At 38.9% G+C, this 22,240-nt stretch overlaps 1 protein-coding gene across 1 annotated transcript; it reads right to left on the bottom strand.

Annotated features, from left to right (window-relative positions):
• Positions 1-621: 621 nt before the first annotated feature.
• On the bottom strand, positions 622-21,875 carry LOC118797988 (interferon-induced protein 44-like). The gene is made up of 9 exons (XM_036557283.1): positions 21,844-21,875; positions 17,186-17,247; positions 16,773-16,884; positions 13,316-13,443; positions 11,701-11,813; positions 8,103-8,255; positions 7,410-7,581; positions 7,223-7,323; positions 622-801 (listed from the first exon to the last, which is right to left on the bottom strand). The coding sequence occupies exons 1-9, from the start codon at positions 21,873-21,875 to the stop codon at positions 622-624; spliced, it is 1,053 nt and encodes a 350-aa protein (XP_036413176.1).
• Between the last annotated feature and the right edge of the window lie 365 nt (positions 21,876-22,240).

The raw sequence follows: 22,240 nt of genomic DNA, 5'->3' as shown, positions 1-22,240 counted from the left end.
CCAGTGTAGGGTTGATAAAACGGGGCTGACATGGTCAAACTTTCTGGCGCAGCGTTCCTTTTTGTGACATATTTACTGATGACAGTACCCAGTAGTAGCATATATAATGTAGTAGCATATATATAATTCAAATAATAGAGGTCGTAAAACAGAACCTTGTGGAACACCATACTTTACTACAAATAGATGATTCATTGTTTATATTTACAAACGGATAACAGTCAGGTAAGATCTGAATCACGAAAGATCTATACCTGTTACTTAGGTTGTCCAGTAGGATAGGCCGTAAGAGACCACTGAACCACAAGCTCATTATCAGTAAACATGCCAATGGTCATCTCCGTGGCATGTCATAGATTTTTTTTGTCTGCTTGAAATTTAGACTGAAATTTCATTCCAGATTTTGTCTGTTCTTGTATATCCTAAAGTTTTAAACATTATTCTTACATTTTCAAGATTAAATTCCAGAAAAAGCCTCATGCACCATAAAGACTATAAACTGAGAGAATAAACAAAAATAAAAGAAAATGATATGCGACTTCTGGTGCTTTCTGGCACACTTTTGTACATGTTATTGCTGAAACTGGTTTCATTGTGCCATTGCACTTGAACTTGTTATCCTTATTCATTGTCTGCAAAAATCTGCTCCTCTACATAGTCATTGGCAAACATAATGATGTTTGTCAAAGCCATCAGAATCAAAACATCCAGATGCAGGTCATTTGTAACTTCCTCATTGTAATTCTTCACAGGGAAGATGCAGTTCATTGGGACCCCCAGTCTGTTACTGCACTCCTGCATCTGTAGGACAAACATGACAGAAATCTGTTCTGTACACTTGTTTCATTATGCAATTAAGAACCACATTCTAATTTCTGCTGTTTCTCTACAGTTTATGGAGTTAATTTTGTTAATAATTGAGTTAATAATGTTTAAATAACATTAAGATCCACAATATTCCAAAAATTACATTTCAAAAGAAAAAAAATCAAATAGTAATGTTTTTTGCTTCTGAAATGATGCTTTTGCTTCTGGATCTTTCTTTTGCTTCTAACTTTTGGAACATGTTTACAGGAATTAGATCTTGGAAGAAAATGTTCACCTTTAATGTCTAGTGATCAACTGAATTGGAGTGACAGGTCTTTGCCACACCCCCTTTACAAACTGTGAACCCTATAATGCCAGGTGTAGTCAATCTGTTGTGTTGCACTGGCATATCAGACATTTTAAACATTCCATTTTTCATTTAAATTAATCAGACGGTCCAGGAATTCAAGTGAATTCATGCAAATTCAACCAATACAAACACAATATATGCCAGAACCCTTTTTAACTAAGTGTGGGCTGCGAGCACCTGAATTCTATCTGATCCTGACAGAATACTTCGCCATCATGCAAATCGCAGACCTCAATGTTGTCCAGATGGCTGTTAACACTCAGAGCCAGCTTCTACGATTTCACTCAGTCTATTGGTGAGTTAAAATCACAACAGGGAGAGCAACAGTCTCAATTGGCTCAACTTATCACCGGGGTTAAGGATCTGTCTACCCAGATTCAATGTATGTCTGGTAGTGCTCCCCAGTCTCCTAGTTCCCATGATGGTCTGAGCTCTTTTCCACTTTTCCAGTGAGTAAGCCTGATGAATTTGATAGAAACCCCGAGAAATGTAGTGGATTTTTGCTACAATGCTCAATGTTCTTTAGCATATCAACCCCTAGCTCTGTTCAGGCTAAAATAGCATTTTTGGTTTCACGTCTTTGCAATAAAGCTTTGGAGTGGGCTACAGACTCTTGCACTGTTTTTGATCACCCTTGTGAGGGCTGCTCTAGTGGTAAACTCCTATTCCAGCTTTGTCAAGGTAATCAGTCAGTATGCCTTGGAGTTCTGTACCCTATCAGCTAGTAGTGGTTTTAGCCGGCTTTGCTGAATGCTTTTCGTTATGGACTGAATTTTGATGTGTTAACAGAATTAGCATGTAGAGATGATGAACTGACCTTAGATCAACTAATTGCTATGTCAATCAGTCTGGAGAAACGTCCGGCGCTAAGAGAAGTTCCACCACCTAGCAGTCTACCCATCTCCAGTTCCGGCTTCAGCTCCAACTCAAGCTCCAGTTCCAGTCCCAGTTCAAGCAAATCTCCTGAACCTATGCAAAGCAAAATCTCAAGGCTGTCAAAAGAGGAGAGATGTCTCCATGGGGGTTTGCGTCTCTACTGCAGTGCTACGGGTCATGTGTTACGTGACTGTCGGCTTGCACACACAAGCATAAGGCGCCAACCCCGGGAAAGCATGTGGAGAATGCTAATGGGGTTGGTTTCGAAATCTTTTATCTATTTACTGCCAAGATTCTTTTCTTGTTTTACCAGCCTTTATCAACTCAGGAGCCGAAGGCAACTTTATCCAGGTGGTATCCCAGCTCAAGATCCCTGTTGAACCTCTACAGACCCCTCTTCATGTGTCAGTGCTGGATGGGGACCCGATCACCCAAGTCACTCACCGTGTCGACCTGCAAACTAGCTCCATGCACCTCGATCCACCTTTTTAGTTTGAAAATCATCCAAGTTTTCCATAGTGCTAGGTCTCTCTGGCTAGAGAAACATGATCCACAAATTTCCTGGTCCAAGAAAGAAAGCACTGACTGGTCCGACTACTGTAAAGAGAACTGTTTAGCTCTTCCTGCCATTTCTTTTACCTCTACTTCTATAGAAAGTCCAAATATAGCATGTGACACTCAGATCCCAGATGTTTACTCAGATCCCAGATGTCTACTCAGACCTGTCAAAAGTTTTTAGCAAGGTCAATGCTACTGAACTGCCACCACACCGCACCTATGACTGGTGCCATTGATCTGATTGAGTCTGCTACTCCTCCCAAATCCAGAGTTTACCCCCTTACATTAGAGGAAGAGAAGGCCATGGAAGAGTATGTTAATGAAGCATTAGCTCAGGGCTTCATCAATCCTTCTATGCCCCCCTCAGCTTCAGGCTTTATCTTTGTTAAAAAGAAGGACGGTGGACTAAGACCCTGTATAGATTATAGAGCACTCAACGATGTCACAAAGAAATTTACATATCCGCTTCTGCTAATTCCTGTCGCCCTTGACAGGGGAGCCAAATTCTTTACTAGCTAGACCTCCGCAGTGCTTATAATCTAATTCGAGTAAGAGACAGAAATGAGTGGAAAACCACTTTTGTGACCTCTAGAGCTCTCCAATGCCCCATCTGTGTTCCAATAGTTAATTAATGACGTCATGCGGGACATGAATGAGAACTTCGACATTGCATACATAGACGATATCCTAGTTTATTCCCCTAATTTGGAAACCCACATTAAGCACGTTCATCAGGTACTTCACAGGCTGTTGGATAATTAACTATTTGTGAAAGGATCAGAAATGTGAATTCCACCTGCAAACTGCCTCTGGGGTTGTCATGGATGACCACAAGGTAGAGGCTGTGGTTGACTGGCCCATTCCTGCATCAGTGAGAGAACTGCAGAGATTTTTAGGATTTGCCAATTTTTATTGTAGGTTTATTTGAAACTTCAGTTTTATCGCCGCTCCACTTACTGCTCTTCTTAAAGGAGTCCCAAAGAGGTTAGTTTGGGGCAGAAAGTCCTTTTCAGAACTCAAAAGAGCTTTCACCACTGTTCCCATACTTAAACACCCAGAGCCATCTTTGCCATTTGTAGTAGCAGTAGATGCATCAGAATCTGGATTCGGTGCCGTTCTGTCCCAGCATAGTGAGGATTCCCCAAAACTTCATCCCATCTTCTGAAAGCAACATTACTATTGTAACCATAGTTTACAGATTTTCTTGCAGTGTTCAGTTTGTTTCATTTCCTTCGATCCTCAATGCATTTCAGACTGCTCAGGCTATTTACCAACACATATTCAACAATTATGGTATTCCTGAGGATATTCTGTCGTGGCCCCACCTACTCCTTTGGAGGTGGATGGCTCCCCGGTCTGCGCCGTTCATGAGGTGCTGGACTCCAGGAGACATGGAGGTAAACTGCAATACCTCATAGTTTAGGAGGGATACAGTTCCGAGGAGTGATGTTGGGTGGCAGCCAAGGACGTGCTAGATCCGGCCTTGGTGGCTGATTTCCACAGTCACCATCCTTGAGCTGGGTGATATGGCCAAAAATGTTATCATGATAAACAAAATTTATATTGTTCGATATCGATACATATTGCGATAAAAGTCAAATCATTGTTTCTTTCAAATTTGAAGGCTGATTTTTGTTCCTGGGTGGTTAATTGCTGTTTTAAACCAGAACATGACAAACACTTGCCAAACAGTGGAACATTTCACAAATCTGTCATGGGAGAGTGGGAGAAAGTGTCTAGTGAGCTGTTTTTATCAGCTGGAAAAGCACGGCCGCAGTTTTTGTAATAGTCAAAATTTAAGAAAAAAACAGAGTCTTCCTTTAAGTGTGTTTAAACTGAAAGCAGTGTTTTTGATCTACAGTATCATCAATTCTCTTCACAACAATTGTTGTGCGAGCAACGGAGCGCTGCTTCAAGTTAGCCAGCTGCTAAAAACAACTAGCCTGGAAAGATAGCGCTCTCCTGCTTTCCAATGCCTCACAGCTTCCTCAGTTTACTTTCGTTTAAATCAGGGCTGTAAATTGCATAAACCCACTTCTTTCTTTCACTTTCGTTGCTTGGGAATGCACTAATACTTAAATATGACTTTTTGGGCACTGTAACAGCGCTTTAGTTGTGAAGGGCAGATGTGATTTAACGCTGCTAAAGCTTGTCCACTTTAGGACAGTACAGTACAGACAGTCTCGTCACTCACACTTGGTCACAGGAGAGCAGATCGCCGGTCGCTCCACTCAAACAGGGAATGTATAACTTCACGTTTCAGCCGTTGCTAAAGACTCATTTTACTCATCGCCCCCTCGCTCTCTAATCATGTCTAAAAACTTGGAAGTGCGCCCTCTCCTGGCAACAGCAGAGTAGTGTCGCTTTCCTTGCAGTAGAAAACACGACCAGGGCTTTCGCTATAACGTGGAAGTGTGAGAATGGTGTATTATATCCAAAATTTATCAAACATTTCTTATAGTTCTATCGAGAAAAGTTAAATCACTAATAATTATTGTTAGCATTTTATCGCCCAGCCCTACGAAATCCCGATAAGGCAGCGCCACGTCCCAGATGCCGTCCTAGGAAGTCGCTCTCCAGAAGACAGCTCCGGGGTTCCCCAATCCGGTACCTTTGGTCGCATGGGTGGTGGTTGTCGCGGGCGCCCTCATTCCAGAACCATGCCCGACTCCTCGTTCCCACTGTCTCTGCCTCTCAGACTCCATTTCCCAGAACTCCACTCCCGATCACACATCACTACCAACCTCCCTCACATGACTCTTCAAAGTTCTGCTTCACCTGACTACTGATCACTCTAAACTTGTTATGGTTACCCATTAGTTTAGTATATAAGCCCATGCTTTAGGTTAGTTGTGAAGTATTGCTTTTGTTATCAGAGCCTTACCAAGCTTTCCATTTTGTCTATTTGCCATTTCGTGTATGAACATTGCTTTGTTTTTCTTCGACCTTGCCTTTTTGCCTTGCCCTCTCAGTATTGTTGTGATTTCCGGTTTCCATTTTTTAGACATTGCTCTTTGGACTCTCCTCATGGTTACTCTTTCAGTGTATTGGTTTTAGACATTGGACTGGCTTTTGACTTTGCTTACGTTTACTCCCTTTGTTGATAAACCCTTTTTACCTAAGTGCGGCCTGCGAGCGTGTGAACTCTGTCCGAGTCTGACATAACCAAGTGACAGTCTCCTTTGCAGTATGTTACATATCATTGTCCTGCTGGATGGCTCACCCACATCTCATCATGTGCTGTGGATGGCAACAGACTGGTGCATGGTTAAATTTATCTTCCAATTATTAATTTGGTTTCAGCTGGTACTGTGAGAAAAAAAAAAAAACAGCCACATACCATGTACCAGGAACTTCATAGTATATATGCTATTTTTAGGATCATATGCAGAGCCATTTCTCCTTCAAACATGCCTCATCATATCATTGCCAAAAAGTTTGATTTGCACATTACATTCTCCCAGTAATCTACAAGCTTCTCCCAGTGTTCTGTAGCAAACTTCAAACAAGCTTCAACATGTGTTTTGTTCAGAAATAGAGTTATCACAAATGGACACTGGTGGTAAAGTATATTGCCTATTCTTTTCTCTGTGAAGACTGTACTCACTCGTTCAAAGCCATTCTGCTAGGGACCTGCAGACATTAGTTAGGTCTTGGGGTCAGAATGTCTCCCAAACTACAATCAGATACCACCTACATAACCACAAGTTGTTTAAGAGGGCTGTGAGAAGAAAGCCTCTGCTATCAAGGACCAACATCTCCTGCACCTACAGTTATTTTTGTATTGGTTGTTTTTGGAACATTTTGTAAAATAAACATACTTCTAATTGTGGATTTTATCATTTTATCGAAAATTGTTAGAACAAAATTAACTCCATCGTATTTCACCTTGCACACCAAACTTTCTACAAAGTTGATAATTCAGAAAACTTTGTGTTGCAGCATCTCAAAATGACAGCATTCATTACTTCTACAAACAGCCAGAGTTGGGATGTTATGGAATGCAAGAATTTGAAATACATATTCGAAATACAGACATTATGAATCTGTATTCAGTGAAAGTTAGATTTTGTAGATTGTGTGCTCTTTACATTTTAAACAGAATGTGTTCAGAATACTTAAATAACCCATTCAATGAAAAATAAACAATCTTTAAAAGAAACACAATAAATGCTCATAGCAAACATGCTAATCAGAAAAAAAAACTTAATTACCAGTTTCTTTACAAACACTGAAGTTCCTTCTTAGGCCTGAGTAGACTGATAAATGAATTTGATCGCCAGTTTTGAGCCTGTTATTTATCTCAGCATTGCTGACCTCTTTTTAGGGATGATTAAACTAATCTCCACAGTAGTAAACATGTTTACGAGTGATAATTCAATAACAGTTACAGCACAGTTTTCCTCAAGTGCCACATCAATATATATTCTAAATATATTCTTAATATGTTACTTATGTTTTTTATGTAAATTGTATACTAAAATAGTGTATTCAGTATTCAAGCCATCATTACTTTTTCAAAGGAGCCCAACTCTGCTCTTGTAGCTATTGTTAGAGCTAGAGGGGCTTGAGTTACAAAAAGGAAAAAAACAATACGGTTACTTCACTCACCTTCTCCTTGATTTTCTTGCTGGTGTAGATCTTTTTCAGGTCCTCATGGACTAGTGGACATGCTGTATCCACCATGGGCATTATGACCACTTGGGGTATGTCTGTTAAAGAGAAGACTAACTGTTTGTGTATTTCAAAGATGAATTCTCATTTTTATTCTTCACCACACAGAAACATGAAGACTCACCCAAGTTACGAGCTCTTTCCCGAACAGTTTTCATCTTCACGATCACTTCATCAGAGATGATGGAGATTTTGTCTGCTGGTAGGACGCTCACCAGACAGTGAACTTTGTCCTTCAGGCCGGGGTTGCTGTTGTAATATTGTTTTTTTTTGTCAAGTGGACAAACAGGATTGAACTGAAAGAACAAAAAGTGTCTTCATATAACATCATGTTCAGTACTACACTGACTACATTTAAACACTTTTGAATTTATTAACTTTATTACGTTCAGCAAAGCAGACAGCAGGCTTTTCTAAACGCTATGTACTACTGTACTTGTGATGTCTGTTCTGCTATAATGTGTCTGCCTATATGTTTGTGAAGCCTTACTAAAACTATAACCAAACAGGGTTGCAGACTGCAGCCATGTGAACCAGGTTCTAAAGGAATAGTTTCACAAAGTGAACTGCACCACACAGAGTACACAGAATAGACATTCAATAATGAAATATAATCATAAATTGGTTATGTGGTTAAATTCTGCTAAACACAAACCTTTAGTATTGCTGTTTTTTGTGTTTGAGCATTGTTCAACAGACTCAATAACTAGTTTGGGTTTTGGTCAAAAACAATTAACTGTTTATAATTAATTGATTATATCTCTATGCTGTAATTTCTGAGAATATGGTAAATAATTTGGAATGTTTAACAACTCACTGTGTAACCATTTCTCACATGGCCCTCTAATATGCTGATTATATCATCTGTGTGGACCCCTTCTGAAGTGCCTGGTTCCAGACCCATAATGTCAGAAAAGACAAATGGATAATAAGATCCTGGTCCATCTTTCTTCAGCCTGTGGATTTTGAACTGGACACAAAACATAGAAGCAAATTCTATGAAAAAAAGGAAACTATTTTTAAAAAAGAGTAACATATAGGCTAATATGAATCACTAGATGCCACTAATATACACATTTGTGCAAATGCAGAATTGTGGTCTCTTATTCTTAACTTATTTTCACTTAGAAAATCATTAATAAATGTATTGGTTATTTGTCCAAGATACCTAAATTAAAATTAATCAATAGAGTCATGAATTCTTTAATAAAAGAGGTCATTACAAAAAGAAAAAAAGAATTTAATCTCAGAGTTTTTAGACAGTGGCACATGACCTCTAGAATACCTTGTGAGTCTGACAGGAATAAATTGCACACTTTCGTGTGCATGAAGAATATCTAGCAGGCTTTTTACTACCTTGGTCGTGAAGCTTTTGCCAGTTGCTGCATCTACCAGTGCACCTGATGTGTTGTACCCTTGGAGGACGGTGTTTGCTGAGTTGATAAAGCTGGACTTTCCTGCTCCAATAGGTCCATGAAGCAGAATCCTCAGCTGACTGATTTCTTGAGTTTGAAGATGGAATTCCTTCAGCTTTTTCAGCATCTGCTCTTTCTGGGCTTCACTAAGTAGGAAGGATACCAGAAAATTAGCAGATGGACTGGCATATCAGATAATTAGTTGATCTACTTTGAAAAAATAAATTTCTGCTAAGTCACTGGTCATACCTCCATATCACTGGCCTCCATGGTTTGTCAAATTCTGTGAAAATTAAAATGATTTTGAAAGTTTATTTGTGCATAAATACACATTGTGTCTTTTGTCTGATTTATCATTCCAGCTGATTTTTTGAAAAATATTTTGTGAATTTTAGATGCCCATCATTCATGGATAAAATGTAAAAAATTTTATTGCTCAATTTTATAGCTGTTTGATGATGAGACATAATGATAAAAAAAAATCAGTGTGCTTTAGTCTGACCATGTTGGTTTTTAAGTTTGCTGTTGTTGTTTTTTTTTTATCTTTGTTCTGTATATTTTCACTGTGTGATTTTAATTTATGTTGTGTTAAACATTGTGCTTGTCAAAAGTGGATCGATACCTTATATTGTTGCTTGGGTTGTTGGGTTTATGTTAACATCTGCTCTTGTTAATTTGTGCCTAATCTTGCTATTGCGATGCTAAACAGAATCCACTGACTGCAATGTCTTCAGTCTGGGGTCCATGTGCAGTATTAAAGTGGTCCAGCTGTGAAGCTCAGTGTGAGTGTGGGACACAGGGCACAAGTCCACTGTAAATACTTTCTTTGAGCCATGTCATTCCATTCACTCAGTTTCAAGAGGGATAAAGATAGCTTAATTCATGGAACTAAAATTAACTGTCACACGTCCACCAGCTAGTGAACTCCAACTCCCAGAACTCCCTTGGAGATCATGTGACTGACGACTCACCATCCACAACCAATCATCGGTCTTCCTTCACCAGAATACTGATATGCTGCACCTGTCTTGTTTTTCCATGCGAGGTATTGCTTCTTTCTTCTGAGCTACCAAGCATTTTTCTTGTATTGCCTTTTGTGTATTGGACTGTGTTTTTTAGATTTTTGTATCTGACTTTTGCCTCTGCCCTTTTTGATCTTGTGGAGCCACTTAAGTCTACAACTTAGAGGGGCCCACTACTTCACGAAATTACCTATAATTAAGTACCTGTAAGTTAGTATGCATCAGAAAGGGTGACAAATGGAAAACTGTTTTTGTCACCACTAGGGGGCACTATGAATACTTAGTAATGCAGTTTGGCCTATCTAATGCTCTGTCCGTGTTTCAGGCCTTCATAAATGATGTACAGTGTGATATGATAGGCAATTTTGTAATTGCTTACAACAACGACATTCTCATCTACTCCCCTTACATTATCACTCATGTAAACCATGTCCGCTCTGTTTTTTGGAAAATAATTTGTATATTAAGGGTGAGAAGTGCAAATTTCACTTACAGTCAGTTGCATTCTTAGGTTACATCATTAGTTCTAACAGGGTTCCAATGGATAACCAGAAAGTAGAAGCAATGGTGAATTGGACCAAACCCAAGTCCATTAAAGATTTGCAATGTTTTCTGGGGTTTGCTAACTTCTATTGCCATTTTATTCGTAATTTTAGTACTGTAGCTGCACCATTGACTGCCCTTTTGAAGGGCAATCCTTGTCGTTTGTCTTAGTCCCAACAAGCAGAGTATGCATTTAACAAACTCAAGGAGTTGCTTACTTCTACCCCTATTCTTAAACACCCCGATCCCTCAGAGCCGTTCGTAGTTGACGTTGACACTTCTGAGACTGGTGTAGGAGCAGTCCTGTGTCAGAGATCTGGCAATCCCCCAAAATTGTACCCTATAGCATTCTATTTTCAACTCTTTCCTGCACAACGTAAGTGTTAATTATGAAATTGGAGACTGTGAGCTCCTTGCAGTTAAACTTGCACTGGAGGAATGGAGACATTGGTTGGAGGGAGCTAATCATCTCTTTACTGTTCTTACCGATCATAAGAACCTTAAATACCTTTGCACTGGAAAACGTCTGAACACTATTCTTTTCTAGGTTTAGATTTAACATATTGCCCCGGATCACGTAATACCGAAGCAGATGCACTCTCAAGAATCCACCAAGAGACAGACGAAGGAGAGAAAAACCAGAGCCCTAAAAATTATCCTGCTGCCTCATATCCAGATTTCATCGATTCGCTGGGCCTTAGATGAGGAGATAGAGAGGTCACTAGAGAACATTTCCGTCCCTGAACAATGTCCTGCAGAAAAAAATTGTGTTCCTGCTGAGTTTAAAGACAGACTCATAACTGGGGCCCATTCATCCCTCGCTGCTGGTCATCCATGTGAAACGCACACACAACAACTCCTCTCAAATGGATATTGGAGGGAATCAATGAATAAAGATATACATAAATCCATGTCTTCCTGCTCTACATGCTCACAATGTAAAACCCCAAAGACGTTACCAGCGGGTACCATGGTCTCACTTAGCACTAGACTAGACTTAGTTAGAGACCAAACTCTCAAGGCTTTACCAGCATACTTACAATTATAGATACATTTTCCCGAAGCGTGTGTTTTATCCCATTTACATCATTGCCCACAGCTTTTCAGACTGCCGAGACATTGGTTGATCAAGTTTTCTGCTATTTTGGCATATCTGAGGACATTTATATCATATATTTCTGATAGAGGACCCCAATTCATATGACAGGTTTGGTCAGCCTTCTTTGACCACTTAGGGGTATCAATTAGTTTAACCTCAGGATATCACCCGTAGTCCAGTGGACAATCTGGATGGGTGATCCAAGAGTTAGGAAAATTTCTGAGGCTTAATAATCATACTAACTGGGCAAGATACTTAATATGGGCAGAGATGGAACAGAACTCATTAATAAGCTCTGCTACGGGACTTACACCATATCAGTGTGTTCTGGGTTACCAGCCTCCAGTAACCCCGTGGACAGGTGTCTCCTTTAATGTTCTGGCTGTAGATGAGTGGATGCAGCGCAGTGAATGAGTCTGGGAGGAGACCACCAAAGAATTGAAACTGCTCTTCAGCGACACAAGAACCAGGGGTGAGACGCACTCTTATGAGGGACTTCAGGTTTGCAGAAGAGTGTAAGAAATTAAATTCTAAATACATTGGCCTGTTTAAAATTCTAGAGAAAGTTAATGATGTCACATACAAACTTGATTTGCCACCTTGTTGTCATGTGTCTCGTTCTTTTCATGTCTCCCTTCTCAAACCAGTTCAGTTCGATGAGGTGTTGCCCGATGACATCCCTCCCCCACAAGAGGTGGTGGATGGAGCCCCAGTCTACACTGTTCAGCAGTTCCTGAACTCCCGGAGACGTCAATATCTTCAATATCTGGTGGACTGGGAGGAGTATGGACCTGAGGAATAGTGTTGGGTATCAGCACGTGATATTCTGGGCCCAGGATTGATCGTGGATTTCGACGCCCAACATCCTAACAAACCTGCCCTTTGCCCTAGGGGTCATCTTAGGAGGGTTGTCCCCAGTTCATGTCCTGTTCCTCATCGTGGTGGAGTTCCTTCCAGCCAGCACTGCGACAGCTCTGGGTCTGCTCCTGTTTCTACATCTGGCTGTGCTGGTGGTGGTCGACACTGCCTTTTGTCTCTTCCCCTGTTTGATCTTGTTTGTCGGCTTTGTTATGTTTGTCTTTTGGTATTTTTGGATTGTTTTGGATCTGACCCATTTCCTGGCAATAAGTTTGGACAATGCTTTAACCAGTAAAGCCTCTTTTTCTAATTCTATTCACAAACATCTGGTCAGTTCTGTTGTGTTACATTAACAAAAATTAGCTGGGCTTCTTGAAGTAAGTCTGGCTTATTGAGTTAGCTCACTTCATGGAATCTGATTTGAGCATAAACATTTAACAACCTGGAAAAAACTCTTTTTACTATTTTCTGTAAACTACTTTTGATGTCTGCTGTCTATCCTTGACATTTAAGAGTAGTTCACACATGTTAAACTTTCTTGCGCATTCTTTTGCTCATGTAGGTCAGTTAAAAAGCATAATCTGTTCAGACTGATGTCACATAGAAGCCACATTAAAAAGATAAAGGCACTTATTTATTAACCAAAAAAAACACATTTGACTGTGTTCAATGACACTCTTATTCATGAAAGCTCTGTGCGATGTGAAAATGAGTGGAGATTTGAATGCAAATGATAAATCCGCTTCAGTGCAGGAAATCAAGTGCCAGCCTGCTAGTAACTCATTTACATGATCATCATTTATGCCCTAATTTATGCATATGTTTCAGTAGGAAGACAATAAAATGACAACTTTTTAGCAGCTCATGAGCCAATATCTGTGTTTAAGGGGTGTGAAAAATATGGAAAATTAAAATTAAATTAAATTAAAATGAAAATGAAAATTACAATGACTTGAAAGAAAAAAGATCTGCAATAAAAAAACGCTTTCTTTTTCTTTTTGAGATGGTAGAATGATTGAGTGATTGTGTAGTGTGATTATGTTCCTAAAGTAACATATTTCACCACTGTATTACTGTAGTGTGAGATGCTTACCTGGGAGTGCAGGGGGAGGTGCGGGCACCGGGGGTGCTGGAGGTGCTACGGGTGCGTGGGAAGCCTGGGGAGCCTGGGGAGCCTGGCGAGCCTGGCGAACCCGGCTAACCCAGAGAGACCTGGAAGGCCTGGAAGACCAGGAAGACTCTTAGAAATTACTTAAGTAGTTAAAAGTATAATAGAAAGTGTGATTATATTCATTTGCTTCACTTACACATCCAGACGTAGGTAGTAACATTTACTCTGTTACGGTTACTTACATTCGTCTACATTTTTCCCCAGAAGAGTATAGATGAATGTTATCTGTTAGGCTACATTCACACTACAGGTAAACATGGCCTAATTCCAATTTTTTTTCTTCATATGTGACACAGATTTGTTTTTTTGAGTTGCAGTGTGAATAGCAGGAAACACATTGAATCTGATGTTTTCAATTCTGATTTGTGCCAGTTACACAAACTGAAATCTGCTGCGTATTTGATATGCATCAATGCAACAGCCAGATAGGAATTCATGCAGCTTTTATGTCAGTCCATTTCAATCTTCATCATAAAGCACAGGAACAGACTCTATGGTAACATCACCAAAACACTTATTACTAAAATTATGTTTCACATTTTTTTGCTTTGGAGGATGAGCCAGACATGTGTGAGCTGTGTAAACAAGTAATCACAGAGCCTTCTTACATAGGAACTCAAACTAACAGCTATTCAAAATCGTATTTACTTTAAGCACTCTTAGAAAAAAGGAGAGAAGCAAAGGAAGTAAAGGGGTCTTCTTCATGGCAGGTAAACAAAAGAAACTGAACTTCCTTTCTCTGTTTGATCAGATTAAAATAAGCACAGAAATTCACTATTTTGACTGATTCCTGTAAGAGCTTGTTTCCATGTCTGCTGTTTGTCCTTCATGTTTAACAGCAAGTTTTCACATGGTTTAAAGTTTTGTGAAAAGAATGAAGCGTTTATTCATCTTATGTCTTAAAATGGAACATGGAATAGTTGAAGCATTTGTGTATACAAATGTGATATAAGTACATGCACTTTTGTACTCAACTACCATGTGCACAAATTATTAGTATTACCGTTCTATTTTTATTCTTACTATTTGTATTATAGACGACATTGTTAATAGTTTTGGTTAGTTAACCTCGAATCAAGCTCTTGCACTTAAATTTACACATACTGAGTTTGATCTTACTTATAAAGATGATGAAAATGATGAAAGATGAAATGGATGAATAACACGAATAATCATTTGCAATCAGATTTGACTGTACAAAACTGTGATGAATAATGGCCAACATGAATAACCACAGAACACGATTAGATTTGGGGTAGCAAATTGGATATGGGCCACTTTTACCTGCTGTCTGACTATAACCTCTGTTTCATCAATCAAACGCAGCCAGTCACATACATACAGTGAACTAGCGTTTAGAGTGAACTCGCTTTGTGAAAGTGAAGTGTTGATTTTGCCTTAAAACAGGATTACCACAATGGCTGAAACAGGGGACAGTGCTGTGGATAGAAATGACCCCTGCATGGCTGTATATTCAAGACATATTTTCCATACAAGCTTCCAAAAGCAGTGACATCAGTGTCTAAATTACAGGGAGCCAGGAAGAGTATAGCCTTCCCAAAAGAGATCGAGCTCCTTTGAGAACAATAAAATCTAATGTTTGAGGGGTTACTGATATTGAAAATGAAATGTTATTATATTTATAAAGGTAAATTCCTGCTCTGGATCTTCTACAACAAGGCACAAGTGTTGCTTGTGGAATGTAGAAGAAAGGCATGTGATTGTAAAATTAAAGTGTGCATAATTTTAAGTTCTTCCAAATGAGCTTGGCACTTTTTCATACTCAAATAACTGTTTAAATGTCTAATTTTACTTCTACTAGAGTAAATAGTATTGTAAAGAAAAATACTTATAAAAAAAATATTCTACTCACATCGGATTACATCCATAACAGCAACGTCCATTCCTGTCCAAAATATGACCCCATTGACAGTATTTCCGTGGTTTAAACATTGTCTTCCCGGTGGAGAAATGCAAAATCTGTGATTATTGCTATAGCACAGGCATAACTTTTAGTTTTATTTCACTAGAATGACATCTCTATAATAACTTTGTGATATTTACTCAGTAACATCAAACATTATAGTGAATACCCTACATGTCCAATAGTATCCAGATGCTCCTTCTAAATAGTGAATTCAGCTACTTTAAGGTGCACTAATTACTGATGTAAGCATTCTAATGCACAAAGAGCTCCATAGAAAAACACTGCAAAAAGAATGGGATGCTCTGAAGGTCACTTTGCCCAATGCCAAGCATGTATGTCATTCATTCATATTCAAAGATTGTATTTTCTGCCAGAAAATAAAAGTTTAAAAAGGTGTCAGGTCAAAAAAGCAAGTATTGCAAGTACTGGAGTTCCCCATAACCATAAAACAGTAACTCTGTAAGTGAGTAAATTTAGTTATTTAAATAACTGACAATCTCTGTATTTTGATTTCTTCTGACACTGATACAAACATTTACAAATTCAGAAATTGATGCTACACTATGTAATTCTTAGTCTTACACATGAAGAACTTTACATTTACTTACCTTTTAGAATAATGAGAAATGGAGCCTCTCAGTGTGGAGAAGTGTTAGTAATTTGAGATGTTGCTTCTCTTCTGTAAGAATGCTTGAAACCTGAGAGTCAACATATTTTATATCACTCAGGCGCTGGTGTGTTTTTCTTTTCCTTTCACTTACAAGAACACGGAAACATTTCAACGATAAACAACACAAACAGATGTATCAGCATGGTGATAAAACTTGCTCAAAAGATCTTATAAAAGTATTAAGTACTAGAACTGCAACAAATGATCTATAGAATTTTACGTATTTTAAGTAATTTTAAGTATTTTGTCTGCAGTGGTTTCCTGAAGACATTTCAATCAGACATTTACCCTTGATGTAAATATTTTATTTTAATTGGAACTAAGAACTAAGATCCACAGCATTTTCCTGAAGATATCTGTATCAGGCCTTTACGCTGGTTTTACATAATGCTACTACATAATGATTCTACAATTCTTTTTTCAGCACTTGTTGTGTTTGTTCACGGTACCTATTTTATCCAGAATAATAATATATTGGACGCCATAGACCCACTATACAATAGCCGCTGCAGTTCAACACTGTAGGGTAGAACGATCTGTCACATTGTGCTGCTATCAGTGTGTTCTGGAAAATCAATGTCTTTTGATACAGTTTCACAGTAGTAAGAGTAAACAGGTTCAGTGCCATCAGTGGATCATCAGACCCTGCATTGACCTCCTCCAAAGCGAAGTTTATACATGCTGCAGTGAATATTGGTGGTGTGTTCTGAGCTGCTGTGTTCTCGAGGGCGTCTGGCTGAACTTTTAGTGAGCGGGTGGCAGGCAGATTGAGAGTTACTCACGAGCTTTTTCCAGCATTTTCAGCAAAACATCGAGCCTGCTCCAGCTCACAGTTGTTACCAGTATATGATGAGTTGGTCTGGCTGTCGGTACCCTCACCCTCCTGAGACTGTGCTAAGAGCACATTGCATGTTGTTTAAGGTGTCATCTGTTTGCCTTGGGCTTCCTGAGCAACTCATCTAAGCGCCAGAACAAAGTTTTTTGTCTGGACAATTTTGAATGAACATGACTGCTAGTTTCATACTTTGGTTAACTACCCTTCACTCCTAACACTTTGCTCGGCTACTTCTGCTGCTTGAGTTAGCCTAACCCAAAGCTCACCGACATGTTGTCTTAGTACATTTGTATCAGTGACGGTTATTGTGCATCCAGACCTTTTAATGTCTCTCACACAACCCTTGAGCCCATTCAGTACCTCTGCCACCAACTCTCATAAACTCCTCCAACTCAAATATGGTACACCTGAGCCTCTCTGTGCTGAGAAAAAAAACAAAAACATTGTGCCTGTTCAGAAATTCCTCAGATGTAGGCTGTTTGTACAACCAAAATGTTCTTCGTTCTGCAAGGTTTAAATCAGATCTTTAGAAGAAGACTAGTGGATAAGGATTCCTCATCTGCAGAGCTTGGGCCTTTCCTGCAATGCAGTCATCACTTAGCAGCATGCACGGTAGTTTACTGTCTGCTGACCATTCACTTGGGTCATGGCACTAATTTGTAATGGGTTTATTTCTATGTTGTGTAGAGTTGCACGTTGATTGAAGTGATGACCCCAGCACATCAGCTTAGCAGTATACACTGCTCAAAACACTTTGAAAACACATCAGATCTCAATGGGAAAAAACCCTTGGTCCAGGTACCGCACCATGGTACTAGTAGTGACGCTGACCTAAGCCAACTGCAAAACTAGTGAAAAATCAGTCTGAAAAGATGAGGAGGGACAAAATGTCAATGGCCTCCACCTATTAAACCATTCCTGTTTTGGGGGTCATCTCATTGTTGCTCCTCTAGTTCACCTGTTGTTAATTTCATTAACACCAAAGCAGCTGAAACTGATTAACAACCCCCCCTGTTACTTAACTGACCAGATGAATATCCCAGAAGTTGAATTGAGTTGATGCTATACTCTGATTAAAAAGTGTTTTTTTTTTTGTTTTTTTTTTTGAGCAGTATATTTATTGTCTCAGCCTGCATAAAGAGCAGAATGGATAGACAGGAAATCCAGATAAAAAAACAATTATATATTATAAGTCTGCCCCCTCAATGACTTGCTTGTTTGTCTTTAAAGTGGAAGAGAATAGCTTAGTTCAGGGGTACAGCTTCAGTTGAACTCCAGTTTCTACTGAAGTTTCTGATATTTACACTGCCATTTCACACTTGTTACTGTATCTTCCAATATATTACTTTAGCCATAGTGCTGCATTTGACCCAGGGGTTTGACATGCTTTGCTTTAACCTGATTTGTCTTTATGTGGCACACACATATTTTGTCCTGGTCCTTGGACGATATTTGTAAAGCTTTACATCAAGTTCATTTGCATTCTGACTTAATTAATTGTATTTTTAAAGTTTGAGTTTTATACAAAGATGGAATAACCTTTGTTTTTGGGTAATTTTTTAGACATTTTTTTATAACTTTTTTAAGCAGTAAGCAGAGTCAATGCAGCTAATGCATAACTGCATTAGAATATAGTACCATTTTGCCTCGTCACATTACTGAAGATGTACCCTTTAATGTACCACCCCAGTGACAGTGCCTGTACTCTCAGAGGTATATTTTTTTTTGTTTTAATATAGGGGATGTGTATTTTTCATGTGGGGGCCTTTGAGGTGACAGGTTGAAATGATGACGGACAAAAGAATGGGGTTAGAAACCCTCCATTTATTTAAAGCTAAGCCATATCTCCATTTATGCATGGGTTTCCATGTACAGGGTTATGTATGTTTAGGGGAAATAAACTGGAACAGCACTGTTTTGTTATTTTTAACACAAAAAAGAAAGTTCCCTAGATGTCCCTCTACCCGTGCTAAGAAACTCCACTTGCAAATCTTTCTTCAATGGTCAGTTTTCCATAATGTCTAATTTGTATGCCAAATCATTTCTAGTTATGACTTTACGGATGTCATTACCCCAACTATATCAACTGTATCTTATATATTTAATTGAAATTGAGGCCTCTATCAATTTATCTTAACAACCTGCATGAACTGACCCTCCTGATGCTGCGGCTACGCAAACTATTTAATAATAGCCATTGCTTCACCTGTTTTTCCCCTTTTCTGTATTTTAATATTTTATAATAAAATCAAAACCTTATCCTCGGTTCAATTTTCTCTTGGCTTGCTCATTGGGGCTCGGACCCAGATTCTTCTGTAAAGCTGCTTTGTGACAATGCCTGTTGTAAAAAGCGCTATATAAATAAACTTTGACTTGATTTCACCTCATTTTAATAAACTATAACAAAATAATGACAGTAAGACAGAAACAGTAAAAAGGTCATTGGTTTATTGCATGCTTACTGTGATTTTAATATGTGGCGACCCCCGTTATTGTAAACCAGACTACGCCACCCCTTGGTTTATACCTAGAGCAAAGGGGAGCGCTGACCGTAGTAACTTCACAAATGCAGGTTCAGGAAAATACAAAAAGACAATCTTTATTAAAGGAAGCTGAGGTCATACACTGACTGTCCAATGTCTACCATTCTAGTGAACACAGCAATCCATCCCCAAACATTCCTCAGTCCCAAACTCCCTGGATTAAACTTAACCCCATATAGACTGGAATATAACTAAAAAAATCATAATAATAAAAAATAACTAAAAGAATTTGCAATCCCTCTAGCCAGTGGCTCACAATACACCAAACACCCGTTTGCACACACAATATGGCCACAGGCTAGAGGGCAGCTTAGGCAATAAAATACTTTCCTTTAAAGTTAGAGCAGCATCACAACTGAAACTCAATAATGAAACAAAGAATAAAAGTGGTAAGAGAACAGCAACTGGCACAGGACACGCTGTAATCAATCTGGGGTACTAGGGCCAATGATGTAAACTGGACGCTACAGTTGGTGCTGGCTTTGCTCCAAATTCACCATGCTATCACACTAAATGAACTAAAACCTGCAGTTTTCAAGTGGCTAAAGCTAACAGGACCCAAGCTTCAGCAGCGCCCGTCCACCAGCGCCTCGACACTTGACGTAATGAAAACTGAACCCGCGGTTCTAACAAGGAATGCTGACACCAACACGCCCGCCAACTTAGCCTAGCAGCAATGAACCAAAAACTGCTACCAGGGCCCCAAGGTGTTTGTATATATGCCTGCCCCAAAAACCCCAGGTGGCTCTGTTCACGCCTGCTCTCATCCTAATTACTGACGTAGCACACAAAGAAAAACAAACAGAAGGTGTTCCACTACACAGGCTACACGTAATTTGTATATTAGGATTATTACAAGATCAACAAAAAGAGCAGTGGCATTCAACATTTAATTGGTAAATTAAAATGATTAGTGCACATGACCAATCCAATTAAGTGTGAACATAACCAAGCATGTAGTGGTAAACACAATTCAACACCATTTGCATATTAAATATGACACAGTTTACTTACCTTTTTTTAAATCATTCACACACTTATTTTTAGAGGTCACTCACTTTTAGAATTAAGCAAGGAGCTAGCATCGGAGCCTAATCTAAAAAAAAAAAAAAAATCACATGGTCTCAACACAAGCTGATTTAACAGGTGGGCTCTGTAAATGGTTCCATTTTCAGTTTATTAAGGCATTCAATATACCACAAATTGATTGGTTGTGTGGACTAGTCATTTTTTATTTACCAATTAAATGTTGGTATATTTAAATTATCATTACTGTTGCTGATGTAATAAATACATGAGTCATTAAATAATAAAATGTCACAAGTATTTAATTAACAAGCAAAACTTTTCATTTTTTCTATTTTACTGTCATTGGCCTTTTGTCATAGTTTAATAAAATAAAGTGAAATCATTAACATAAATTGATAGAGGCCTCCATGTAATTTAAATATATACTTTGCTTCGATTAATAACTTCAAAAAGCTATAACTAGAAATGACTTGAAATACAACGTAAACATTCTGTAAAATTTAGATGACAATGAAGGATTTATATAGGGGAGCTTCTTACCCCTGATTTTTAGTTAGTGCAGCAAAAACAAAACTAAGTGTTGTTCCGAGCGAATGGTTCCAAGTGCTGCAGGGCATAACGTGTAGAATCTTTTGTTGCATCACTCACTACAGTGTACCAAACTGTCTTCATGAGCAACATTAATGGGTTTCCATGACTAAGCAGCTGCACACAAGCCTATGTTCACATTAACAGGCTAAAGAGGCACAAATCAGATTTTTACTCTAATGCGACACAGATTTGACGTTTTCAGAGCTGTATGGACACACAAATCTGATCTTTCCGATTCCTACCTGAGCCACTTATGTGGTCCTAGATCAGATACATATCTGATTGGTTTAGGATGTGTGCAGTGCTGTAAACGATGAGCAGATGAACGACTCACAGATTAGACGGCTTACTCCTAGAACACTGGCGCCATCTACTGAGCTCTCATTTATGATGTTCCTGCTTTCTAGCTGCTTTCCAGAAAAGGCACTCTAAGAAAAAGTAATAAATAGAGTAAACTCCAGAATTATTGGCACCCTTGGTTTAAATGGTTAAAAATCTCACACAGAAAATATTTTTAAAATTTAACCTTTAATTGAAGTAAATGTAGTTTACGAAAACAAAACCCCCTATAAAAAATGAACAAAACTGCATGTGTTATAATTATTGGCACCATCTGCATTCAATACTTTGTGCAACCTCCCTTTGCCAACAGAACATCAAGGAGTCCTACAATGTGTGTTGAGATTTAAAAATAGAGACCCTTGCTAATTGAGGAATCTCTTCAGATCCTCCAGAGTCCAAGTTCCTCTCATTTAGATTCTCCTTTTCAACTTACCGCACATGTTTTCAGTGGGGTTTATATCAGGGGACTGGGCCTCTCCTATTGGATCCAACCAAGATCCAGTTTTAGCTCACATGGTGACCACAGGACTGGGCTTGAGAGCCATTGCTCTAGATAACCTGACATATCCAATCTCACATACTTACACACTTTAATTAAGATCTTAAAATACACACACAGGGGAGTGCAGGAGCCTACCTCAGTGGTCATTGGGCGAAAGGCAGGAAACACCCTGGACAGGTCGCCAGTCCATCACAGGCGCATTATTCAGGCGAAGTATTCAACCTTGTTTTAAATCAACCGTGACCATGTGTGAATTTTTCATCACCTACATTCTAAAAGGAACGGCTTATTTTTGTGCAATATTATTTCTTCAAGTGACACTTGGATGATGTTATCCGGTGCCTCCTGATTTGTCAAGTCTTGACTGTACTTAGGGCAAAAACTGTTTTGGTTTCATACTTTCATATC

This window comes from Colossoma macropomum, unplaced genomic scaffold, assembly GCF_904425465.1.
Source record: "Colossoma macropomum unplaced genomic scaffold, Colossoma_macropomum, whole genome shotgun sequence".
In the NCBI taxonomy this organism is placed as follows: domain Eukaryota; kingdom Metazoa; phylum Chordata; class Actinopteri; order Characiformes; family Serrasalmidae; genus Colossoma; species Colossoma macropomum.
Note: the sequence above shows the minus strand (reverse complement) of the source record. Positions and strands in the feature narration are given on the sequence as shown.